This window comes from Mixophyes fleayi, chromosome 3 (genome assembly GCF_038048845.1).
Source record: "Mixophyes fleayi isolate aMixFle1 chromosome 3, aMixFle1.hap1, whole genome shotgun sequence".
In the NCBI taxonomy this organism is placed as follows: domain Eukaryota; kingdom Metazoa; phylum Chordata; class Amphibia; order Anura; family Limnodynastidae; genus Mixophyes; species Mixophyes fleayi.
Window position 1 is genome coordinate 27331422 of NC_134404.1, and position 20250 is coordinate 27351671.

Genomic DNA, 20250 nt, shown 5'->3' on the forward strand with positions numbered 1-20250 from the left:
GTACTTCTCCTATCCTTCTCTCCAGACAAATTGGAACAAGTGTACATTGTATGGTTCTTGAAATTTCATGCTGTTTTACTGAGAATGCATAGTAAATCAAAATTTCATTGCGCACTTGAAAGTTATATCCATATTAAATGAGGCCCATAGCAAATTTGTAACCTTGAATGTATATTTTGAGTTGTACATATCTGTAACTATGTGAGAAACAGTCAGCTATATTATTCAAACAGTTTCAGAAAACGAGGGTGTCCTGAAGGAGTAATATCAGCTAGTTTGGAAAAAGTTAAGGCTTTAAATAGAGCAAAATTATTACAAAGTAAAAAAGAAAATAATGAAGAAAAAATAAAATGTCCGTTTATTATATAGCAGGAAAGGAAAACAATAGAATTCTGGAAAAACATTGGTCACTATTATGAGTGGATCCTTTATTATCTTTATATTTACCAACAAACCAATGACCATCTTTACAAAACCAAATATCATAAAAATGTTTAGTCCCTAGCTGTCTTCAAGATACCAATACAAATCATCATAACAGGAATTAAAATTGGTTAAATACCGTAAAAGGTTTGTATCCATGTGGTCGTTGTGAGGCCTGCCGTTTTATACATAAGAAGAATAAAATGTTTGAAGGTTCTAATACAAAGAAGTGTAGGATTATAAACTCATTCATAAATTGCAATACCACTCATGTGGTTTATCTGATAGAATGTGATAGCAATATAAAAAAATGTTGGAAAAACTTAGAGGTCTTTGAAAATATGCATTTTTGAACATGTGCAAAATATTATTAATAAAGTTGACAACCATAGTATCCCTCAACATTTTTGTAAAAATCATAATGCTGATCTTTCATACTCAGATTTAAAGCCATTGAACATATCGGCATGGATATAAGGGGAAGGGATTGGTTAGTTAAGCTGTCACAACGTAAAATTTCTTGTATTTTTAACTTAAACACCTTTGCACCGGTGGGACTTAATGAGGGTTGTGAAAATACTCCTTTCATTTGAGTCACTTATTCTAATTAGGTTCAGGAGCTTAGACCAAGTTATGTGCATGTTAGCACTCAATATCGATATACATAGAATCTAATAGGTATCCGATGAATACATTATATATACTCTTTCTTTTCCTGCTGGCTAGGTTCGGTCCTAGCCATTTAAGTTAAGGTTTACATCATCTTTTTGTGATGTTTATAGTCAATGATCGGATTAAACATACTTTCTGATCTTTGTGCTTACGATCTCAGCTACCAGCTGACCAGTCTGTGGGTTTTTTTCATGGACAAACTTGATATGGATACATTTCAAGTTCAATACACGTCAGTACTCATGTTTTATGTGAGACAATTTGATGTGGATAGATATACATTCAGTCAGACAAATTGTGTCAGGCGCCGTCCCTGCACACACACTAGGTGGCGGGAACAGTCACCTCCTCTGTTTCCTGGGCGCCCCATTGTTTGGCAACGGGACGTTACTTCCGATTCCCGGCTGGAAGTTCGGGCCACCAGTGCTTCCTGTCGGAGATCAGAACAGCTGACCACCGATCCCACGTCCACCAATGACGGGCAGCCCTTGTGTATTTAAAACAGACTCTGGCAACACTAGGGTGCCAAAGTATCTAGGTCCTTAGACTCCAGCACTTTGTCAGTTCCCTGTGTATACCTGATTGCATTGGATTCTGACCCGGTTCTGCCTGACTACTCTTTTGGATCTCCCTCTGGACCCATTTTTTTTCCTGGCTTTGACCCTTTGGCTTTCTGACTCTGCTCCTGCCTACTCCTTGGGTACCTGTATTGCCCGCACGGTTTGACCTTTGGACTGCACGACTACGCTAGTTCGCCTAGTGGTAGCTAACTGGGAGGGCAGCGACCTGCACGTCTTCTAGCTTAGCAGCACCAATACCGGCAGGTAAGACCTTCAGAGCAAGTCTGTTCATGACAAATTGCTTTTGTCTCAATCATGAATCGGTATATTAGTTATATCCGTACTTTTAGTAGTACGGATTAGTAGAGAATCCGTACTTTTCTTGCATTTTTTATATAAACCTAATAGTTATGGTTAAATATGAATGTGAGTTAATGGTTTATTCTTATTTATGCTTTAATGGAAATATGTATCTATAAAACTTTTGTAGTCTCAATTAATGTTTATGCATTAATATACTCACTATATATATGATTGTTTACATTCATGAAAGGCTGAAATGATTAGTCTTGTTTTTGGAATGCTAGACTGACAATATGGCACATTTTTTTAATGTAATTTTAATTTATGATATACATTTTTATGATTGTTTTTTAAAAATCATTTCAATGTGTTTCAAATAGATATTATATTATTTCTTATTTTGTATGTTTGATCAAGTGTTTGTAACTAATGGGTGTTTGTTGAAGCACCTGTATGAGATCAAAAGATTAGGCATACCTGGTATACTAATGAGGGTTAGCTAAGTATAAGAATGTGAATTGTAAGTATACAGCCAACTCCTCTCCATGGATATGATTGCATAAAAAAATGAAGAGAGAAAATCACCTCATAGCGTAACATGAAACATCAAATTCATAAAAACCAGTGAATACCCAAATGCTCCGGTGTATGTTAAGTGCTTCAACAATAACATCACGTGATGGGGTCTTGACCCCTTTTGGGTTTAAACTTGCAAGATATTAGTCTTGAACCAATATAATTCAGTAATAGAATACAATTGTCCTCACTTCAATCCGAGTCCCGTATTCTTTATAATCTCCTTGTGGCAGGTGCCCAGAAAAGAATATGAAAGCTAATATTGCATTATCTCAAGTAAAAAACTTTTATTGCACCAAGTATACATAAAAAATCAGTAATACTCATGCATTCTAGTCAAATCAAGCTACTTAAGGTGTTAAAAAGGTTCTTGTCATGCATTTGAGCCATAGCCCAGGCCTCAACCACCAACCACTCCCCACTGTCACCCCCGGCAACCACCAACCACTCCCCACTGTCACCCCCGGCAACCACCAACCACTCCCAACTGTCACTTCTCCTTCAAGAAATATATATATATTTTTTAAATCTTTATAAACACTTTTAACAATTAACAAATTAAATTAACAAATTAAAAACATCTTAGTATACCAAATTTCAGCCCTTTCTGAATTTTTTTTTTACACACACACTAAGAATTTAGTAGGTCAGTGTATAACTCCGCCCAGCAGGTGGCGCTGCAGCTTGGTTTTATTTTTTCCACACACACACAGACAGACTAACACATGCCACTAGACATTTATATTATAGATATATATATATATATATATATATACATGTATATATCTATAATATAAATGTCTAGTGGCGTGTGTTAGTCTGTCTGTGTGTGTGTGGATATATATATATATATATATATATATATATATATATATAAAATAGAATCTGTATGAACAGATGTGATGTGTAACAGTTTATCTTTGTCACTTTGTGGTATGACTGTCATTGACAGAGTAGTTATATTATCTTTGACTAGTTCATACAGTTATTGATATCTTTCAAAGCTGTTTATAAACGTATTCATGTATTATGATACTTTATATTCTTATTCATGCATTTTTTCCTTTTTTCACTACTAATATTGATCATTTTAAATGTAGCAGTCTATATTTGTGTTTTTTACAGGAAAGGCTTTTAATAATTTGACCATCATTAACGCTGCTGTTGCCAATATAATCGTGTCCATACTACTCGGTCATAGATTTGAATATGGGGATCCAAACATACTGAGGCTAATGAATTTAATTACTGAAAATATCAGGATCCTGGGAAGCCCTATGGTCAGGGTAAGTATTATCACTCTGTCAGATGGATTTTAAAGATGTCCAATGTATTTTTCTTAACTTCAGTTTCCTCCAGTTAATAATATGATCATTGTTGCAATTTTAAAAGAAACAAGTTCAGACAAGTTCAATTGCAGTTAATAGGGAATGCATTGGTAAGGTTGTGTGTACATCCCTTTTAAGTTGGTGTATTTGCCTAGGAGATAGCATGTCTACTTTCCCAGCTTTAGAAATACTTAGTCCACATTCCCAGTATAGTGACAATAGCTGGGGGCTTGAACTGTGGAGTCCGTGTAGATACAGGATGTAAGTTTCATACCAGCTTCAAGTACAGTATCCTAAGCAAGATCTATTTGTTACAAGTGTAAAATTATGTATAAAATGGTATTCCCATTTTGTCTATAAATTCACCATGCCTGCTGTATCCTATACCATTTTAATAATCCCTTTATTATGCAATTATTATGTACAATACCAGGAGAAGTGATGGTGTAAGTGGTACAAATTTCAAGTTTACAACCCCCAAACAAAATTTTCACTACTATATTTTTCTCAGTTCCAGTGCTCAGAGACCTCAAACTGCACATTTTAAGTATATCCCTGTTTGTCGAAAGTCAGTGGTGCATATAAATAGAGTCTGATTGTTTTAATGGTTCTTACACTTCTATGCTTCTAGTAAATGCATTACAGATAGCTACTTTAGTCACATTAAAGTGTCTAAAACATCTGAACTTCATTCATTTTTGTATGCTATGCAAAATGTTAATACAATACTACTACTACTACTACTACTACTAATAATAATAATAATAATCATAATAATAACTGTCAGGATGAGAGCATAAATATGATATAATGAAATAGAAAATTAAATGTCAGGGCCCAAAAAAATATTGCATTGATACATAGAGGTGAATCTGATTTTCAAATCAATTAAATTAGCCCAGTAGGAGGTATTTAGGTTAAGGAGGCCTGCTTAAGATATGCAGATCACAAACATCCATTGTTTTTGATCATGTATTTCACTTCCTAATTGACTTCCTTTCAATAAGTAGTGTAAACACAATGAATCACTAATAGCAAATGACAGAGACATATGCCTAGGTGAGATCCTTGTGGACAAAGACAACATTTGAAGACTGTCTATAAAGATATATAGAAATATGTGCTTCACAGGAAAATGTCTTCATAGTTCATATATTGTAAAATCTGGGTGCTACTCCATACTGAGGAGCAGAAATCACACCAGGTTTATGAATGTCAGGTACTGGCGGTATCCGGGAACAGTTATAATCACATATCTTTGGAAAAGGTATGTCACATTGTCATAATTCCATCATGTTTGGAATCAAAAGATGGACAAATTCATAAGGAATTTATTAATAATGAAATTGGGTCTGTGAGACGCTCCACAGAAAAATTAGGTCACATAGTAGAATTGGGTAGTAAATCAGGCAACATGTAAATGGTGGTTGAAACTAATATCACAGACACAACCCCTGGGGGCTTGGATAGGTGTGGAAGTATGGAAGTGTCTTTAAAAAACTGAGATCAGTTATAGCAAATTGTCAGAATTTTTGGGAAATCAATTCACATTGATAAACTGTCCATTTTCCAAGCCTATTTCCCTTGGCCAATTCATGTAAGTTCTACTCTGAAGGTAACCCCTTTTATTTTAAACTGCTTTGCTTGTGTATGTTATTTCAATCTATTAATTGTTTATTAATTATTTTTTATATCTGTATGCCCTGTACTTTTGTACTTTTGTATATTAAATCTATGATTTAATTTGTTGCTTTCTTGATATTCTAACGAATCCATTAGCCTGTTATAAAAAAAATAACTCAACCAAGTTAATCCTTTCAAACCCTTGATACATTTGATTAACATTTGATTGTGTGCTTGCAATTGCATTTTTGTAACAGTCTGGAGGTGTGAAGAGTTAACCCTTTGTGGTGTGGGTCTTGCTAGTCTGTGAGCAGCTAGATGCCTTGTGTGCCAGTGTGGGACAGTATATTGGGATCCTATTGCCCGTATTCAATAGGTGGTGGCAAACCTGAAGTATGTGATGTGTGAGCACTGTCTGAGGGTGATTCAGTAGGTCTAAAACCTGTGTGATAGGTAAAGAGAGACTGCAGGCTGGAATTGTGTGTGACCTCATACAGCAGACACCCCAAAGTCACAGCTGCTGGGAGTGTGTTCGTAACAATAATAATAATAATAATAAAAAATAATATATCAGTGTTTGAAGACACCTGGGTTAATTAATGGGTAAAATGAACTTGCATATATTAGTCAAAGTAGTGGTCAAAGTCAATATTTATAAGTGGCGATATGTAAAATATAAGTGAATGGCATTTGATAGTTTTACAATAAAGGCAGAAGCAGAAGAGGCGGTATGGCATACCAACATATACACTCCCTCTTCAACCATTGAGTTAAAGAGTATAATAAAAATGTATTTTTTTAAGAGTGTCTGAAAACAGTTGTACTCTTGTAAGGGTGTCTAATACACTGTGCACAACGCACTAAAAACACGGGATATTGTAGGGGCTCTCCCCAACAACCCGGGTCTTGGCTTTGTGTGAACGGGGGTCCCTGCATCTACCCGGGTCTGATGACCTGGGAATAAGACCCGGGACTTTTGCAGATTTATTCCCAGGTTAGTCCTGGGTAGCCTGCAGTCTGAACGGTGTGATCCGTGTTTTTTAACCCGGGTCTCACAAAAAGGAGCTGATTAGGGGGATTAGGTAAGTTAAATGACCTTTAAATGACCTCATTTTTGTCAGTCAATAAAAGCTCCTCTTGTGATGATTCACACTTATTGCCAGGGCAGACCCGGGTTCAGTATGAACGAGGTCGACCCAGGAATTTCCCGGTTCCAAGTTACAGTGTTAATGGAGTCTGATGAGCTGGGATGCTCTGTGACACCCGGGATATTGCTGGAGCGGCAGTGTGAACGAAGTATAAGCAAGAATTGTGTGTTTCACAACAGAATAGTTTATATACATGGCAATGTTTTTTTTTAGATATGTCAGCATGAACTGATTAGAGATATAGATAAATTCTACATACATATTGTGAGGAATCTGGGTTGTTAGAACTGAAGTTCACTAGGTTACCCGGCCCCCTTAGGTACAGGAATCACACAGACAAGGAGGAGAACAAAAGAATGAAAAATATCCTTTACTATTTACACTACAACACAACAGAATATATAGGTGCATACTTTAAACAACAGATCAGTGGATCACCAGAGTCAATATGAGTCCCAGCAAGGTTTCTCACCCACATTAGCCACTCAAAAGTTCCATAGCCAAAAGATTCTGTTAGCAGGGAGTATCCAGGGGTACTTGAAATCTTGCAATTCCTGGCTGCTTAGCCAACTGTCCTGGTGGGGCTCTGAGTATCAGTAACCCCACTCATGTGGGTGCCCCAATAAATCCAGAACCTGGCAAGTATCTCCCAATAGATTGAGGCGATGACGAGTCCCAACAGCATCCTGTTTCTAGGACACAGGGCAGCGTTGATCACCGGGTCTGCTGGTAGAGAACAGAAACTCAACACTGGTCAGCCTTGCACCTTTCAGGAAACAATCCACAGCACGAACAACCCTTACTTCCCATTGAGTGGCTCCTTATATCCAGTGTCAAATTCTCACTGTATTTTCCCCTCCCCTGGCAAATCCCTTCTTGAACATTGGTGTGTGCTGGACCAGGGGATTGGAGTGGGAGTGGAGGTGAGCAGTCCTTCCACAGTTTATTCCCTGCTGTGTCCATACCAAAATGTCTGGGCCAGTCCTGTGGAAGGCAATCGCCAGACCTAGGATAGCACCCAGTCCCTCTTGAAATTAACCCCTTCCATGCTTTTCTGACATGTCCGGACTTCCAGCTGTCCAGTACTTCCTGTTCCTTTTCTATTGCTTACCCCTGTGTCCGCAAAAAATCCTTTCCTGTTCTGTCGAACTGGCCTTGGAGTGACGGTCTTATCACACATATATTTTACAAAATGTAAGAAACCATGCTACATTTAGTATCACTTTCATTAAGTTTTGTGCTTTGTTTACAATGTAACTTTCTCATATCTTCATATTTCACATAATGTTCTATGTTTTAAAATAATAATTTTTATTTTATTTTCATCTTAAGTTGTATGATAGTTATCCCTCACTGATCGACTGGCTACCTGGGAGTCACAGAAAATTTATTGAAAACAGCAACAAGATGCAGGAATTTCTAAAAGAGACATTTATAAAACAGGAGAAAGAATTGGACATAAATGATCAGAGGAATCTCATTGAATCATTTCTTGCAAAGCAACAAGAGGTATGCATTGAACTTTTTATCTCCTTTGATATAGTAGTTTGTATTTAGGTTTTTTTTGCATTTGCTCTAGAGATGAGCAAAAATGTTGCAAAACTCTTAGAAATTTGCATTTTGCTGTATTTATAGATTAGAGCTGGGATAATGATGGTCAATTCATTATGCTGTATGGTTGGGTTAGGCTTGGATTGGGAACAGTTCAGGCCAAATTCTTTAGGCGAAGTCTACAACATTTTGCGGTCAGATGTAAAATGAAGCAAATGTTGCTGAACCAGTTTTGAAAATGTTGCTTAACTAACTTACCCATCAATATGATGCTTTCCATGGGCAAATTCCTTATTGAATGTGTGTGGCATGAATAGATCTGAATCAATTCAGGGGGTGTGTGGTTCAAGCAAAACTCTTTGCCATGCTGTCAGTAAAGATTATTTATGAAAAGGCCCAACTGTAACTACATCATCAGTTATTTATATAGCGCCACTAATTACACAGCATTGTACAGAGAACTCACTCACATCAGTCCCTGCCATATTGGAGCTTACAGTCTAAATTCCCTAACACACACACACACACACAGAGACATAGAGACACACACAGACACACACAGAGACTAAGGCCAATTTTTAATAGCAGCCAATTAACCTACTAGTATGTTTTTGGAGTGTGGGAGGAAACTGGAACACCCTGGAGCAAACACGGGGAGAACATACAAACTCCACACAGATAAGGCCATGGTCAGGAATCAAACTCATGACACCAGTGCTGTAAGGCAGAAGTGCTACATTCCTTAATGAATTTCTTTGACCAATAATTTGACTTGTAAAATAACTGTTACACTGTTGCATTTCTGCATGTCTAAAATATTGTATTGGTTATAAAGATTTTCCCATTTATATTATACAGGGAAAGCAAGAATCTACCTTGTATTTCCACAACAAGAACCTAGTCGGGCTGGTCAACAATCTATTTACTGCTGGAATGGAGACAACATCGACTACTTTGCGATGGGGCCTCCTGCTAATGATGAAATACCCTGAAATCCAAAGTAAGAAACAAGTATTAAAAACTATATGAATGTCATTTTGCTTCATAGTTGACTATGTCTGTAGTATCATTATGCTAGTCAGTTTTATGTACTGTGATGTATTTATTTCTGAATGATCATCCTATAGTTTCATTGTCCTTATGTGTCATAATTCAAGAGAAATCTCATTTTTAACTTCTAGAAAAAGTGCAAAATGAAATTGAAAGAGTGATTGGATCAGCTCAACCACAAACAGAGCATAGGAAACAAATGCCGTACACTGATGCCGTCATTCATGAAATTCAGCGTTTTGGTGATATTGTCCCGAGTAATGTCGCACATGCAACTTCGCAAGACGTCACATTCAGAGGCTATTTTATTCAAAAGGTGAGTGGAGTTCCATTAAATATTGATTTGTTTCTTCCTTACTATGCATTGGTAACACACATTTAGAAACATAGATCCTGATGAGGGAAGGGCTCCAGCTATTCCCTCTACCCGTCAGTAAAAGAACCTTGAGACTGATGGCTTCCACATTTCTTCATCAGCTAGCGGCAAGGCCAGAAGTATTTTAAAATATCAATATAGGATGAATAATAGCGCTTACACTTCTTTAGCAAGTTCTTTACTACTTCCAGAAAAATCTTTCATTGTTCCTTTATACATCTATATCAAAAATAATTAGTGAACTGCGTGACACCTTCTGTAAAAAAAACTTCACACAAATATCAGTGAAAAATAAACTTTACACTTGCACATCTGATTGATCTGAGAATTATGCTTCTTCTATTCCAATAACTAGTGCTATGAAAAATATAAAAAAGTAAGCAAGTGACTTCCTTTACCCACGATTCTACCAACAAGCTTCAACTTGTTGTCTTTCAACATTATGTCACTCATTCAGTGTTTTAGATGCCCCCTACACCCTGGTACTCCAGGCAGCTGTCTAGGTTTGCAGAGTGGTGGTGCCAGCACTGTAAAATTATTCTGAATATATAATATGTGTATATATATATATATATATATATATATATATATAGTATATTGTATATAAAAGCATGACTTAAGTTGCTTACCTCAGTAATTTGAATAATGAATCTATTTATATCCTTTTCTCTGAATTGAATTTCCATGGTAAACCTGTGAAAAGATTGTTTGCTTTATTAGGGAGCAATGATGCTTATTCTGATAATCCGTCTTTACCTTTCCACTTTTATTTCCCCCCCCCCAGGGCACCATTGTTCTCCCAATACTGTCCTCTGTACTGAGAGATGAAGCCTACTTTGAGAAACCAGAAGAATTTTGCCCAGAACATTTCCTTGACTCAGAGGGACATTTCAAGAAGAGTGATGCATTCATACCTTTCTCATTAGGTAATATTCATTCTGAACATCTTTTTCTAATACTACCATGAAAAAAATCAGTAATATTTACATTGTATCTAAAGTATGAAAGTGGAATAATCTTGCATGGAAATACTCTATTTTTAACATCAGTATAAGTTGAGTAATATGCATATTTATCTATCAATTCTTACTTGAGGATGAAGAAAATGTACACAGGCCCTATAACAAAATTGTGATAGTGCTCTCTAAGCTCCATTATAAAGCCATACCAACTATGATGTCTGATCCATCTACAGTCAGTATCCATTAGCGCAGGGTATTAATTGTATTATTAGGACAATGTTCCATTACTCTCAATTATATACACAGTCATTTGATTCTCATTTTGCTCCAAATCATATAACTGCCTGGATAAATTCATCATAATAGATAGATTCATTATATTAAGTTTGTACCTCCATTATGTATGACCTTTTTTCCCCACTTCACCACACTGTGGATTACTGTGTCATCTTACTAATCAATAATAATAATATTCTGATATTAATATTATTATTATTATTATTATTATTATTATTATTTGTTATGAATACTGGATAAATAGGCAGAAGTCCAATATCCAGAGAGGAAATTAAAGTTGTTGTTTTTTTTTGACAGTTTTCAAACTGCCAGATTTACTACAGGCCAAGCTGCTTAAGGACTGCTGGTTTTCAAATTGCCCCATTAGACATCACCATCCTAATTTTTGTACATGGTAGGATTGCAAAGCGTGTAATTGATCAAGTCTGCCACTTGACAAATGGATGAATTTTGTATTCAGGTTCCTAATGTGCTGGATTTTATCTGAACCTACAGTGCTGCAATTATGTCTGAAGTCTTTCAAATTACATTATATAGCATTTTTTTAGTCAATCATGTGGATAATCGCTTTATGTGTTTGGTAATATTTTTGTATTATTATTGTAATTATTTGCGGATTAAATGTGTTTTTATTAATTATAGAGACCTATCTTTTTCTTATAGAAGGTTTAAATTTTTTATGCAATTTATCAGTTTGGAGATTTATCAGTCTACACAGCACTGTTCATTTTTGTGTGTTTTAAATGAAATAAGTGTTATCCCATCATAAATAAATGATTATTTCCCGGGTAGCAATCAAATTGTATTGTACCCATAATATAATTAGAAAATAATATGGACCCGTTAATATGTTGTTAAAATAATATTGCCCTCGTAATATAATAATCATACATTAACCAGTTTGTTTATTAGTTTACTATGTTTGTCCCCAATTGTAAAGCGCTACGGAATATGTTGGCGCTATATAAATAAATGATGATGATGATGATGATTTGACCCCCATTAATATATTCGTAAAATCATTTTGCCACCTTTTTGTTTTGGTGGTTTTGTCCAAACCACCGGATAGTAAATCATGGTCCTACCACATATCTCTGGGGCGTTGGGCTGAGCATATATGTCTGTAGCCTCAGGCAGGGCACGCGACTCAGCAGAAGGCCCAGACTGGGCATGCAACTCGGCAGGAGGCCTAGTTTCGGCATACAAGAAAGAGGCCTGGACTGGGCACACAACTCAGAAGGAGGCCTGGCTTGGGCGCACAACTCAGAAGAAGGCCTGGATTGGGAGCACAACTTGGAAGACCCGGACTGGACACACAACTCGGAAGGCTCAGGTTGAGCACATAAGTCAGAAGGCCCGCAATGTGCCACTTCACAGAAGGCCCGGATGGGGCACACAACTTGGTAGGCTCATGTTGAGCACTTATGTCAGAAAGCCTGCGATGGGCAAACTTGGAAGAAGGCCCAGAATGGACAGCACTATGAGGTCCGTCTGACCGAGCAACACTATGAAGCACCTCTGACCGTACAGAGCCATGAGGCTCCTCTGGCCAGGAAGAGCCATGAGGCTCCTCTGGCCAGGAAGAGCCATGAGGCTCCTCTGGCCAGGAAGAGCCATGAGGCTCCTCTGGCCAGGAAGAGCCATGAGGCTCCTCTGGCCAGGAAGAGCCATAAGGCACTTTTGGTCGAGCAGAGTCAGAGCTGGCTGGAGGGACAGAACCTTCTCTGGAGATGACTAGAGTGGCGATGTCTTAGAAACGGGTTAGGCAAACCGTCCAAAGATAACTTAGTTTTCACAGTCCAGAGAACCCTTGGGGTAATTGTGCTGTGAGGCATCTCTGGCTGAACCGTGTTGAGGGACAGCACCCTCACTGGAGTAGGCTGGAGTGTAGCTGTCTTTGAAGCAGGCTTAGTAAGAAATCCCAAGTTAAATTTGTTTGAAGAGTCCAGAGAACCCTTGGAATAACTGGCAGGGGATTTGGGTCTATGCAGTGGGCATTGCACCCGGAAGTGCTCTGAGCTGGCATAATAAGGACTTAGGTGGTAAACCCTTTTGTGCATGCATTCCTCCTTGGACAAAGAGAATGTGGGTGGCCTGGTTTGGAATCCTGTGGCAGGCGCCATATGCATTTGAGCAGGTGCAGAACAATAAGTATATTTGTAATGTAGTGAAGACTCAGGAAAATGTATTGCGGACTGGAAGTTCTCAGTGCGAGAAGAATTAATTGCTCCGAAACTATTCATGCAGGAACTGCATGGAACGGGAACAGGAAGCTGTTTGAGCAACTCCAGAAATAACATAGACACCTGTGTAATCTGAGAGCAAAGTTGTAGAATATAAAATTTAAGCATCTGAAACTGAGGAATTTCACACATAGTCACTGGGATTTCACATTGCAACAAACTATGAAACCCTGTTTATGAGCAGGTAGTGTGCAACTTGCAGGATCTGATTTTTGGGCCAGTTTTACTGTCAAGGCTTCCAGTATGAAGACCATAGAGAGTAGTTGTAAATGAAAAGAGTTTCTTTATTTTCAAACAAGGATTACACAGGTATACACTGGATTTAGTAAGGGTAAAACAGCTATCATTATTCCATAAAAACAGCAGGAACAAGTGCAGAGTTCAATGAAACTGATAAAACACTGGCAGTGGGTATAGAGAGAACCAGTAACGGGATTAACACAGGAAACAGCTGAATGCAATAGGTAGTTACATACTACTGCACAATCACAGGTGATGGCTGAAAATACTGGGGAAACCACATGAGGTTACTGGATACTCACTATGCAGAATATAGTGAAGCTGAAAATACCTTGGCATTAAACTGTCTGGAGACTGGAATGATCCACGGACAGAGCAGACAGGAGGAAGATTAGCAAGCCAGGATCACAAGCCAGGAGTTCCACGACAGTACCAGGGAGCAAACAGAAGCAAAGTCTGATGAAACCGAAGTCAGGGTCGCAAAAATAGGTGCAATACAATGGGACAAACACAAGTCAGATGCCAGGAGACAAATCAGGACTAGATCACAGGAGTTTCTGAGAGAGACCAGCAGCAGAGACAATTGAAGAACTGACACAAATCTGTTGGAAAAGCAGTCTTAATAAAGGCCAGGCACAGGTGATCAGGATCCAGATGAAATGAAGAGAGCTTAACCACTTTCAGGCAGATCTAGTATGGGAAAAGCAGCATCCACAGGAGATATGCTATACTGCAGGCAGAGGCAGATTGTGACAAACAGAAATTTATTTATTAGACTTGCACCAAACTGGTAAAAAAATAATCAACTGATTTATTTTAACACATTCAGCATTCATATTTAATACTTTTTTTAAAATGTATTAGATGTTGTCTTTATTCACATATGTACTAGCAGTTAGCTGGTTTTAATGTTTGCTATTTATGCTTTAACTAGGTAAAAGAAGTTGTGCTGGAGAAAACCTAGCCAAAACAGAGCTGTTTGTGTTCTTCACAACCTTGTTACAGAACTTCACATTCCAAGCTCCACCTGGAGCTAAACTGGACCTCACACCTGCAATTGGATTTACTAATGCACCATTACCTCATGAAATTTGCGCTATACCCCGCAGCTAGACATGTTTTCAGTCAACCTGTTTTATAACATATATATAAACAGATTTGTTTTGAATTATATCAACAAAATGTTTAATTTGGGAAACACTTTTATTATCTGCTTTATACATTAAAATTACTTTCAGTTTGAAAAGAAAGATATTGACTATTCATCACATTAAAAAAACCACTAAAAGAATAAAGGCTGCTTTGTACTTCTTTGACTTTTTATTCCTTTCCTGAAGTTATGGTCAAGGGACTGCTGATGTCAGTAGCCTACCAAAGTACAAATTAAATGCTTATATTTAAAGAGCTTACTGAGAACATTTCAGTGTCAGAGTATAAGACTCCATCTTGCTCCAGTGTTCTGTTTATCTTGTTTGTTACTGACCTTGGCTAGTTTAACCACGTATCTGATTTAGTCTCATGTGTCTCACGTATCCTTTACCACCTAGTGTGTGCTTAAGCTGACCAGTGGCGCACGCAGGGGGGGTTTCTGAGTCTCTAGAAACCCCCCCTGTGCTAACTTAGTGGCCACTGTCCTATACAGCAGCCGTGGCGCTGTCAAAGAAGCATCCGCGGTGGTGCTGTATTGTATACAGCACCGCCTCAGACGCTTCTTAGACAGCGCCACGGCTGCTGTATAGGACAGCGCTGGCGAAACGGAGCTGCTGCGCATGCGCAGCAGCTCTCTCTCGTTTTTTTGTTTTTTTTGGGGTCGGCGGGCAGAAACCCCCCCCCCCTACAATCCTCCGTGCGCCCCTGCTGACTGTCTGAATCCTACTGAAAATAAGAAACCGGTGTGCTGGCTATTTGTATCAGCAGTGCCTTTCTGCCAATGTGTGCTCAAAAAGTTATCTCCATGTCTATGTTGAGGATTACATGTAGCATTAATGAGCCAAGCCCACCAGGTGTCATTCATCAGAGTAGCTGCATAGTGGTCCAGTTTTATAAACTTTTAGTCTTCACAAGCGACTTTATGTTTTATAAATATTTAGTAAAAAAAACATTTTTCTACTTACTGTCATAAAATTAATTCTATCAAAAATTCAGCAAGACCACCTTCCCTGTCCACAACCCTTATATATGGAACTGATAAGCTCCATTGTGCAGCACACCGGTTTCCATTGTCTGCAACAGCACATCTTCAGTCATACTATTGTGGGCCCAGAAGAAAGTCAGGGAAGGATCTAGCCAGCAAATATCACTTGAGCCTTTGAAGAACACTGTCATCCCTATAATTTGTCTTTCAGCACTGAAACCTGCAACCTCTCCTGTTTCTGTGAGCTATGGCACAGTCCATGTCACTCGAGAATGCCAAAACACTGCCACCCCTCCTCTTTCTCTTTCCAACAACCCTGCTACACCTTCTGTGAAATGGCTCTGGACCTCCGTGGAGGGCGGTACTTATAGAATCCAAAACTCGTGAGATCCAACAATGCAACAATGATGTTTTGCCTCGTTTCAATTTCCAAGAGCGTGCGAAAATCCAACTATTGAGCATGTGACAGTATGTGAAAGAAATGTATTTGATTTATCAACTGGGTACTCTCAACTCAAAGTCTAAATGAAGGTTATGAGATGGCATTTTTATAATTAATCCTTTTATTCCATTTTGAGCATTTTGATTTTGAAAATCTTTTTATGTTCTTTTACGATTATTTTAAAACATTCATATTTATTGTGATTGTATATTTGTATATATGCTTTTTGTATTGGTTTATGATTATGTTTTATGTGGTGTACACAGTACTGGAACCATCATGTAGGGAATGGCAATTTTTCCACATCAAAGATGGCCACTTTAAATTTTAACTTAATATAGATGTGGTATAGGTACATATCGGGGCTGTTTTATGATCTAATGTAATGTTATATAGTACTGGTTACATTAGATAGTTCACCTATATGAATGGTGGATGAGATCCTTTGTTCCATACACTATCATTGAGCCGTTTCAAGCATTTTGTATGTGGGTTACATTGTGTCAAGCCCAGTGGTAATGTGGGTTCCATGTTCCACAAACGGCAGAAATGATGTTCCGACTAGAATTAGTTTTATTAGGTTTAGTTTACTAGTTTATTAGTTTATTATTATTTTGTTTTATATAGCTTTCAGAATACCGAAAGTGTCACAGTTGCCAGGCTTGAATCTTGGGTTTACACAGATAGCTCCAGTGAGAAGCGGAGTCTAACGGTGAGACAGTGTTCACCAGGGACTGCTGCAAGGTGGTTTTGTCTTAGCTGTGCCTATCCTGCAGGTCACAGCCCTCACTAAAGTACCAGGTGAAAGCCTGCAGGGGAATTTGCAGAGATGATCAGCAAAATCAAACAGTTCAAGGAGAGAGGAACTTGCTGGCAGATGAGGTAAGATTACCACGGTGTATGCAGTACAGAAACACAGGGACGACAAGATAGTAAAGTGAAGTCTGCGGACCGCAGCATTACCACTGGAATGGTGGAAGTGACACGAAATATGCAGTACATGAACACAGGAACAGCTGATAGCTCAGTGTTGTCTGCGGACTGCAGCATTACCACTGGAATGGTGAGGTGACACGGAGTATGCAGTACAGGAACAGCTGATACCTAAAGCAGAAGGGAGTCAGGTCCAGCACCTAAAGGTAGATGACTAAAAGAACTACCACCAAATGTATGGAGGAGGTGCCTTTTAAAGTTTGGAGCCAAAAACGATCAGCCAATAGGAAGGAGACAGAGGAAATTGATAGATTGGATCTGCGCATACGCAGACCCGACACAAAGATGGCAGCGGCTGGGACGGAGTGACCTGTCAGTGAGAACCAGGTAAGTGTGCCGGGCATCGAGTGTGCAGCCCGACTGCCCGGCATGTGACAGTAAGTAACACTCTGGCCATGAATAATTTTTATGGTTCATTTTTAGATTACCGGAAGTGAGTTTCCAGCGATGTGTACAATCTCAGAGGCCACGTGGATTGCACATGTGCATTTGTAGTTTACTGATGAATGAGGTCACCAGATAAATTATAGAACATTATATACCGTATGATCAAATCTTAAGGCTAGTAGAAGCCTAGACGAAACACCTTGGAAATTCTTGTTAACTGCTTGCATCAGATGTAGGACTTCGAAAGGATGGGAACCATGATCTTAGGAGAGGGATACTATCATCATAACCCAGGTCTTGAAATGCATGCAATGAATTGCTATCAGATAAGCTGTTTATAACTATTATATGTTTTGTACGTACATTGCTTATATTAAATTCATTACAGTTTATTTACAATATACTGCACTCTATTGAATTTAGGATTTTGGCAGTGTATTACTTTTGCCTATAGGAAGGTAATTAACAATGCCCAGTGTGGACATGGAACTTTACATAACCTGTATGGTATCATATATATCAAGGTTCTCTCCACCCCACAATGCGCAGAAAATGACTCTGATGTTAATACTAACTTCTAGCACACTGCTGAAATCTCCTGGTAAAAAGTTTCTAACTGTAATGTACAGTCCCAACCTATGTACCTGCGATCAGAGAAGGTAGGCGCAAAATATTAGTGTAATATGAGGTGAACTACAAGTTAGAGATGACACAGGCTTTTTATTCTGAGATGCAGGGGGTTATGTGCCTCCTTCTGTAAAATACAAGAGCTACCATATATAAGGTTGTAGGCCGAGTACTTTATTGTCACATGACTGCGAGAAGTCGTCTAGTAAGAGGGGTATACTATTTTTATATTACACCCATTTTACACTGAAATAAATTAGAATGCTTGTATGAGGCAATCCTCATATCCAGATAGTATTTTACCTTCCCTGCATTACCATGTAGAACACTTTTACAATAGCTTATATTTTAGAGAGTAGTGATGTCAGTTGTGTCACCTTTAAATTAGCCCCCTAATTTTTATTTTATTAATAAAACACTAAATTTTTTTTAGAAAGTTTTCACTCTTCTTTTAACATTGCTAGTTTTCAATGCCTTTTCCTTTACTTTTCATTTTTTTTTTCTCTATACGGGGGTCATCTTTTCCTGCTGTTACACATAAAAGTAAAAAAGATATATGATAGAATATAGTGTTACAAATGTAGTCATTCCAATAAAAGACATTTTTAAGAACAATTGCAAAAGAAAATACCACTGCACTAGGTATCGCTATTCCAGTATCATAATATTTATCAGTTTATAAATAGTTAGATAATATGGTTACTGGATGGTGCACTTCTACACGTGTAACTAATATACAGGTAGAGGAAGAAAGGATAGAGAGAAAATGTGTATTCGAAGGCACTCCGCGATATCAATAATATGTTAAAAAATCTATATTTTATTTGGTATGCTTAAAAAGAATCCCTCCTAATTGAATAGCGAAATATTAAAACCAAAGTGATTTAAGTGAATTAAAATAGCAAAATAAATTGCTATACCCCGCTACTTGATATAAGTGTGTATAGCTGTTCAATGTATAATATTTATGAACCAAAAACATTTGATTCTTATATCCATAATCTTTTTATTAAGATTCATCATCCTTAGTCACACCCTTTAATGTTAATTATTATCACTACACAATAATTTACAGTGCATATTGTTCACTGAATAAGGCATGAATATTTTATATTACATGCAGTTATAATGTTACACCATATTGCCCTCCTCTCTTTATTTTTGATATATGGGCATCATAGAATATCAGATTGATCATGTTCTCACGTTTTATTTTTTAGCCCTTACTGTGTTTTATGTTTTATTCACTACATTACTGTATATTACAACATATTCACCTCACTAAATGGGAATGAATCCAGATGTTGATTTAGGTAAGATCTAAGAGGATCCAATACAGACAAGATAAGCTTTAATAAAATTTTGGAGGAGATCTAACTAATATAAGAGGGACCTTAATTTATAACAGAATAATTGAGTAACTAAATCTGTAACCTGTATCATTGGTACTCTATCTAACCCATGTTATTCAATCACAAGTGTAGACACATGGTTCATTTTCACTGGATTTTTATGTTTTAATTATCACATGAAATGATTGTCACCACATATTTACTGTACTATACGGGGAATGAATCTTTGTTTAGATTAAGGTAGAATTTCAGAGGAAACAGACATAGGAAGTTATAACTCAGTATCTACATACTGTTTGTTTACATGCCGACAGCCTGACACACGGATTTACCAATCACCAACACTCGGGGGCGGGCTAATACTAACTCTAACAAGGGATATGTTAACCTAACCATCAATCATGAAATCATAAGACACAGAGTTGCTGCCTATCAGACCATGACACGTCATTCAAGTGGGCGTGGTGAACTGCATAAATATTCTCATTCCTCTTCATTTCAGATTGCCTTGAAAAAGCATGTAGCGAAACGCGCATTGGCGTTTACCCTGCTACTGTGTTTAATCACTCCCTGTTATTTTACCTATATTTAGTAATCTTTGATACCAACTATACCCTGCATGGGTTAGATAAAAGCATGAATGTGTGTGTGTGTGTAGGACTGCAAAAACGGCAGGCTTGCAACTTAGAAGGAGCTTCAACAGACACAGCAGATGCCTGTCTGATAACAGAGTAACTGAACAATCAAATACACGAGTGGAACTACTGGGGCAGCAGGGTGTCTGATTATAAAACTAAGCCAAACATTTGCTAGGCAGAGACCTTATTCTAATCCTAGTAATTCTAAACGGCAGGCTTCCAATTTAGAAGGAGCTTCAACAAACATAGCAGATGCCTGTCTGATAACAGAGTAACTGAACAATCAAATATATGAGTGGAACTACTGGGGCAGCAGGATGTCTGA

The 20250-nt window shown here is 37.8% G+C and overlaps 1 protein-coding gene across 1 annotated transcript in view; it reads left to right on the forward strand.

Moving 5' to 3' along the window:
• The window catches only part of LOC142143423 (cytochrome P450 2K1-like), a 32553-nt gene extending 17916 nt beyond the window's left edge, over positions 1-14637 (forward strand). Inside the window, exons 5-10 of the mRNA XM_075201260.1 lie at positions 3660-3820; positions 7966-8142; positions 9043-9184; positions 9366-9550; positions 10395-10536; positions 14287-14637. Of these exons, the coding sequence (XP_075057361.1) occupies positions 3660-3820; positions 7966-8142; positions 9043-9184; positions 9366-9550; positions 10395-10536; positions 14287-14465 (986 nt within the window). The 3' untranslated portion in view covers positions 14466-14637. The remainder of the gene's footprint in view (positions 1-3659; positions 3821-7965; positions 8143-9042; positions 9185-9365; positions 9551-10394; positions 10537-14286) is intronic.
• The last annotated feature ends 5613 nt before the right edge of the window (positions 14638-20250 follow it).